This window comes from Periplaneta americana, chromosome 12 (genome assembly GCF_040183065.1).
Source record: "Periplaneta americana isolate PAMFEO1 chromosome 12, P.americana_PAMFEO1_priV1, whole genome shotgun sequence".
In the NCBI taxonomy this organism is placed as follows: domain Eukaryota; kingdom Metazoa; phylum Arthropoda; class Insecta; order Blattodea; family Blattidae; genus Periplaneta; species Periplaneta americana.
The window spans coordinates 113894790-113902472 of NC_091128.1; the positions used below are offsets into that span (position 1 = coordinate 113894790).

A 7683-nucleotide genomic window follows, 5' to 3' on the forward strand; every position below is an offset into this window, starting at 1 on the left:
GACAAAAGTGTAGCTACATAACAGAGAGAGTATAACCGCTGTACAGAAAGAATGCACACAAGTCTGGACAAAATGAAAATTATCCTCATTCAACCTCAAATAATTTATGTAACTTTTCAAGTCCTCGCATTATAACTCTTTTAATACATTTTGATGAATCCTTTTCTTGTCACGTCTTACAATCCATGGTTTTAATTAGCTCACAGGCATTTCCGTTTCTTTTTCAGCAAAATGGATATTGTAATACTTCGAAATAATTGAAGCATCGGCTGGAACAACATTGTAAGTTACAAAATTTTCATTCAATGTGTTTCCGTGTAATAATGCTGTATGTCATGTTACCTTGCTACACTCTTTGGCTTGCAACTGTCCATCAATGCAGTACGTGAAATTTGTCCACTCAAAAGTTTGCTACCCTATAAAAACAACGTACGTGTACACATTTTTGCAGTTCCTGTAAATTTTACTAAATTTAACTTATAACGTTGTTCCAGCCAACGCTTCAATTATTGTAGCTAAACAAGCATAGTACTGTTCTTTATTCCTTTTTCCATATCTGTGATCAAAAAACCTTTTATTTTACAATAAACAGAGGCTGACGGTTCTAACTCCTTAATTTTAGATTACTGGTATCATTAATAAAATATTTTAGTGTAATATACTCCAAATCCTACCTTTTATCACAGACCTTTGATGAAATATTTTATCATATTTTTTGTCAGAGAACTCTGATAGTGTAATACCAGCCTAAGAAGAGAGGATAGAGAATGTGGGGAAGATGACAAAAGAGAAGCACAATACGAAGAAAATGTCCCCAAAAGGTAAAGAATTGGGGGGGGGGGGGTTATACAAAAATTGTTTTATGCTTAACGACTTAAGAGAATTTTTACTAGACCTATCACTGAGAAAAAGTAATGGTGAAGTCCAGAAAAATAGACAGGGTTTGGAATTGAATGGTTACATCAGCTGTTTTTTCTTATGTGGATGACATGAATATGTTAAGAGAAAATCTACAAGCTGTTAGGGAAAACACGAGAATTTTACTTGAAGCAAGTAATGACATAGATTTGGAAGTAAATTCTGGAAAAAAAAAAAAAAAAAAAAAAAAGAGAGAAAGAGAGAGAGAGAGAGAGAACAAAGTATATGATTATGTCTCGTGACCAGAACATAATATGGAATGGAAATATAAAAATTGAAAATTTATACTTGGAAGAGGTGAAAAATTCAAATAGACTGCCTTAGAACAACAGTAACAAATAAATGACACTTGAGAAGAAATTAAACTCAGAATAAATATGGGAATGCCTGCTATTATTCGTTTGAGAAGATTCTGTCATTTAGTCTGATTTCAAAAAAACTAAGTTAGAATTTATAAAACAGTTATATTGCCAGTTGTTCTGTATGGTTGTGAAATTTGGACTATCATTCTGAAAGAAAGAAAAAAAAAAAAGTTAAGGGTGTTCGAGAATAAGGTACTTAGAAAAATATATCCTCAAAATCTGTGCTTCAGTGGCTGGTCATGATAATATCTTTGAAAAATATTGGAGTGCAAGAGGTCAAATGACTTTATTGTCAAACACCTGGCATTAGAAAACAACAACAACAACTTAGAAAAATATTTGGGGCTAAGAGAGATGAAGTTACAGGAGAACTGATAAAGTTACACAACACAGAACTGCATACAATGTATTCTTCACCAAATATAATTTTATTAGGAACATTAAATTCAGATGTTTGAGATGGGCAGGGCATGTAGCACACATGGGTAAGTCCAGAAATGCATATAGAGTGTTAGTTGGAAGACCTAAGGGAAAAAGACATTTGGCGAGGCCAGATGTACAGAGAGGATAATATTAAAATGGATTTGAGGGAGGTGGGATTTGATGCTAGGGACTGGATTAATCTTGCTCAGGATACAGACCGATGATGGGCTTATGTGAGGGCAGCAAAGACCCTCCAGCTTCTCTGAAGGCCATTTGTAAGTAATTACTTCTTCACAATTGCGTTACCAAATGGAGAAAGCTACTGTTTTACCAAAGAAAGGAGTCCACTGCTGTGGTTAGGATATCTGACCGAGTGGACTCGAGTTTAAATCCTGGTTGGGATAAGTTACCTGATCGAGGTTTTCCCTCAACCTATTAAGAGTAAATGTTAGATAACTTTCGCATTGGACCCAGCATTCATTCCACTGGCATTATCATCTTCAACTCACTCAGACGCCAAACAACTTTCGGCATTGGACCCTGGACTCATTCCACTGGCATTATCATCTTCACCTCACTTAGGCACTAAATAAACATAGCAGTTGAAAGAGCGTCGTAAAATAAACCAATAAAAAATGAGCAAATGAAGGTGTTTATCTATCCATACCCACCTATCGACCAAAATGCATTTATGCAAGACATACCAAAAACCTGAACTAACCAAACCTAACCTGTCACTGATACTTGACCTTACGAAAACTCTATTTCTATCTATCTAGCCATATGTACCTACCAAAAAGCTTGCATGCAAGGCATGCTATCCCACTTCTCTGCCAGCCACCATTTTCACAGCAACTTTCCATCCTTATTCCTGTGCGAAATTTGTGTCGTCACTTAATATGTCTTTTGTTTACAGTACATATAAACCAACTAGAAGCCAAGTATGTAAATACATCGTACCGGTACTTTTTTTGAAATACCAAAGTAAATAACCTGCTGTATGTACAAGGCAGCACTTCGATTTGTGGGAGGCATAGAATCTAATACAAAGAGTTGACACAAACATGATATAAGCTTACCAGTAATATTGCTTACATATTGTAGGTCGACTGGGTGGTGCACAACCTGCACGAAAGCCATACAACATGCGGCAAACAGTCTCCCGCATACTCAGCAATACAGGTCAGTTTCTCTATAGAAGTGACATTAGAATGCGTGTTATTCTTCTTATTGTGTTAGTGAAATGTTTAGATTTAGATATGTTTGTGTTGACGTTAGATTGCGTGTTGTTCTTTTGAATGTGTTGGTGAAGTGTTCAGATTTAGGAGTGGTCGATGTTAGAATGCATATTATTATTAGTTAATTGTGTTAGTAAAGTGTTTAGATTTAGGAGTGATTTTGTTGACATTTGATTGCATGTCATTCTTCTGAGTACCTCAAAATCTGTGCTTCAGTGGCTGACCATGATAATATCTTTGAAAAATACTGGAGTGCAAGAGGTCAAATTACTTTATTGTCAAACGCCTGGCATTAGAAAACAACAACAACATTCTTCTGAGTGTGTTAGTGAAATGTTTACATTAGCTCGCTCATATGGCACCACAGAAATTTACATTGGAGCAAACGATTTTCATGGTAAAGACTTATCTGAAAAAGAATGATTACGGAAAGGTAAAAAGATGATTTGCAAGAAATTTTCCTAATGTTACCATTCCACAGAGTAACAGCAGAAGATCACTCCTTAATCTAAATCTAAACATTTTACTAACACATAATCATCTAAGAATAACACACAATCTAACGTCAACACAACAACACCTATAGAGAGACTGAACTGGACTGCTAAGCGTGCAGAAGACGATTTGCATGGTCTTCATGCCAGTCGCGGGCTGCCCAGTAAACATAGGCTAGGCCTATATTATGTAAGCAAACGCTTTGTATTTGTATGCAATGCACCTGAAGCACATGCAGACAAACACTGTGAGAAAATTGCTAAAAATTGTTTAATCATTTATCCCCAGAGTTCTTGAAGTTCCATCTTCTGTGGATAGGCTACCATAATATTTGCTTGATATCTTTTGTTGAGTAGTATTGAATTGTAACTGTTTAAATTTAAGTTTAAATTATTATTATTATATGTATTACTACTGTTATTTTCACTTTTCTCTACTCTGTAATTACATTGTTGAGTAGATTAAATAAATAAATAAATAAATAATATTTTCCATTTCAACAAAAAGGCGTCAACAGGATTTAAAGATAATAATAACACTTTGCTTTTAAAATAATGTTTTCTTTTTAATTAATCTTTTCAGACCCAGGGAACTGTCTTCAACACCCACATCAGGGACAGAGTAACACATGCCACAAGAGCAATGCAGGACATACATAATATCAACAAGCTCTCGCTCAACACAGCCATCAAGCTCTTCAAAACAAAAATCAACCCCATAATTACATACGGTCTGGAGATCATCTGGAAAGATCTAAATAGAAGCAATCTTAACCAAATAGAAAAAGTCAAGGCGACATACCTGAAAAGGATACTCTGCATCTCCAAATTTTCCCCATCGCGCCTAGCTTATGAGCTCGCCAGAGAGACCTTTTACATAGAGGACCTGCGCCACCAACTGCTACTACCGGCAACAGAACAATATGTGACACTACGATCGGAGCTAAGAAGCAAGAAAAACCAGATCTGGGACGATTTCTACACCACACATGCGATGACATCACACGACTGGAAGAGGGCATCCTACGATCTCAGGCATGTGACCACACGCCTGGCAATACATGGCTTCCACTTCAAGCTATGCAAAACCAAAAGCTACCATGATCCAAACCCCATGTGTATATGTGATCTTTGCGAGTGTTTCTGTGACAGATACCATGTACTTACGTGCAAACAAAGGAAAGAATCACTGACACAATTCTGTAGTGAGTGAACGGCAAGACCAATGTGTCAGATTAAGTAATTTGTGCTACAGTGACATCTATGCACATTTGTGCGCAATTCTCTCTTTATTATTTAATTAAGATCGCCTGCCAACAATATGTCAGTACCCAACTCCTGACATTCTTTGACAAATATTATTTCGGTATTCAAGTTCTGAATCTTAGGCCTACAGCTCGTGTCTGTCACCATTACCAATTTAGTAGGCCTACATTTCTACTGTTTACTATTTTTATTATTTTAATTCCGTCTTGTATATAGTATCAGCACACTACACTTAAAACATTCCTGCATAATTAATGAATAAGAAAATATGGTAAATATTGACCACCTGCAAGTTTTCTGTAACATTTTTGCAAGATTAACATCAAGAGAAAATGTGTAAGTATGAGAATGATTATATAAAACGTTGTAGCTAAAGTTTCTAAAACTTACTGAACAGTAGGCTATGTTTCCAAAAAGCCATTGCTAAGTAAAGAGAGGGGAGGAATACGATGCACGTATCGACTTGTCCTACATTTTGTTCACTTTTTGGTATGAAACAGTGATCGTTTGGAGTTGTGAAATACAGTACGGTGGCATCAAACATGACTACTTATCGCAGTTTTTCTTTTCAAATTTTTCCATAGGCCTACATAAAAAATGTCACTGAGGCGAAACAATCATCGCCATAAGCACAAAATTGACTATTAAGTCTAACATGTAATTAACAGTTCTCTCCACAGTAAAGTGACAAATTAGGGGCCTAACCTGTTTTCGCTCAACTTAACATGTTTATTATTATCTACGGCAATTAATGACAGCAATGCAATTTATTTATTAGAACTTAAAATGTTGTTCGAATGATCCAACGTGTTTAGATTTCATAATTGCAGATGACAAATTGCATATTTAAAATAATACAGATTCATAAACTAGCTGTAGATAAGTACATAGGCCTACCGGTAAGGTTATGTATGTCTGACCTTACACATTGTTTACATTATCGAGTTCTATGTGGTGTTATCAAATAAAATTTTTGCTGCACATTCGGTATTTTTATAGGCTACCGGTATGTATAAATGAAATTTTACCTGACAATACCATACATGTAAAAATCTTAGAATGACAATGTGAAAACATAGAATAATGCCAAAAACGAATCCAAATGTAACAGGAATAGAAGTTCTGTGTAGCGTTCTATAAATATTCCTACATTGCTGCACTGTCATCCACCTGCGATGTTCTATTTTTCACTGTAATATCAGCTTGATATTTAATATTTCTAACGATGAAGGAATTGTTTCACTAAAGCAATTACATTACTGTTACATCATACAACAATGAATTAATTCAAATATTATAATAAACGTTGTTTTGCACACTTTCAATCCCTATATTGTTTCACATTAGGGTCAAATTACAATTGCCTTCCTCGCGACATAATTTGTGTTCAAGAATAAAAATGTAACATCGTTATTAATATGGCAAACCAAATACTCACCTTTAGTACTTCTATATAGCTTCGATCGCGTTGTATCTGTGTAGGGTTGCTGATACACATCTCTGAATAAGTTGGATCTTCCCTTCATCTTGAATAATCTGACTGATTGAATAGGTTAACAGAGTTAAAAATAGTTCCACAATTGTGCAACGAGTAGAAGCAGTAATGTTTCTTGCACCAAAAAAACAGTGTATCAGTGAATTCAGCTGGCAAACGTTCTCCCCGACATATATGCTAAAAATAAAATAGGCATTTGCCTTCATTACACATAACAGCTGGTACACAGGACCAGAATTAAATCACATCCACAGTACCAACCAACAGTAATCCATATCGCCTATATCACCTATGTCAAATGATACGGATAAAGTCAACTACATGAACTGGTGATGTATTTAGGAGGCCATGAAGTTAAGAAAGTTGATTTCGAGTATTAACTAAAAATATGTGATTAATTTAAATTATCATTTGGGGCTTATTCGACTCTCATTCATATATTTCTCAAGCTCAACGTCAAATACTTTTTTCAGCGCTCACATGTTTAATCTCTGGTCCAGAGTTTATAGTTCTAAATCTCAATATTACATTTTGTTAGAATTATTATTTCGTAAATTGCTGTACGGTACTTGTAATGTGTTCAACTGTTTGATTTCTTCTAAATCGAACTTACTATAATTACCGGTATGGTTACTATTCTTCACATCCATTAAGAGATAAATGTTGAACTTCGGAGAGAAAATGACCTAGACACTGAAATTGTGGATTGAGGTTCATAAAAATTTCAATCCATGTAAATAATTTTCATCTGCGGAAGATACCGTAATATAGTCCTCAGTATCCAGAATAGGCTACCTACCCTACTTACCGCTTTTCTAATACAGTCCGTCCTAAATAATAAAAAACAGACATCGGTTCGTATCTTTGGTGGGTAGTAGTGAAAATAGACTTAACTGTAAAGAAGCTACGTGAATAAAATAAAGCAATAAACCCACCAAACATTATTATTATTATTATTATTATTATTATTATTATTATTATTATTAGTTGTAGTAGTAGTAGTAGTAGTAGTAGTATTATTATTAGGGCATAAGAATCTTCAACTGTAATCCGCTCGGAGTTATATCTTGAAAGATATAGTACACAAGAAGTTGCATCATCTTTCATTTTTCGCGCCTCATACATTTGGTGATAATCCTATAAAAACCTACGTTAACACGCTAGGACCTATTGCGAATACTCACTAAAATTATGCCATTAATATTAGCATACAGAGATGAAAAAAAATTCGAAGCATGTTGCAACGATACTGTCAACAATGAACAAGAGCGTTTTCCGATTTTAAATCATGAAAAATACGTTGTAAACATGTAAAAGGAAGTAACATAAGCCTAATTTCGCCCTATTTACGACACTGCCTGCTCCGTTAAAGATGTATCATGTCGTAGCTCCTATGATACGTAGTAAATCACTCGCGCTATCATTTTTTTAATTGATAGCTCAATGTCTAAGGAAACCATAGACAAAATTCGAAATGGTTTTTTTAA

The 7683-nt window shown here is 34.9% G+C and overlaps 1 protein-coding gene across 1 annotated transcript in view; it reads right to left on the bottom strand.

Moving 5' to 3' along the window:
• The window catches only part of LOC138710838 (DDB1- and CUL4-associated factor 6-like), a 49766-nt gene extending 43104 nt beyond the window's left edge, over positions 1 to 6662 (bottom strand). Inside the window, exon 1 of the mRNA XM_069841984.1 lies at positions 6140 to 6662. Coding sequence (XP_069698085.1) covers positions 6140 to 6227 — 88 coding nt within the window. The 5' untranslated portion in view covers positions 6228 to 6662. The remainder of the gene's footprint in view (positions 1 to 6139) is intronic.
• Positions 6663 to 7683: the final 1021 nt, after the last annotated feature.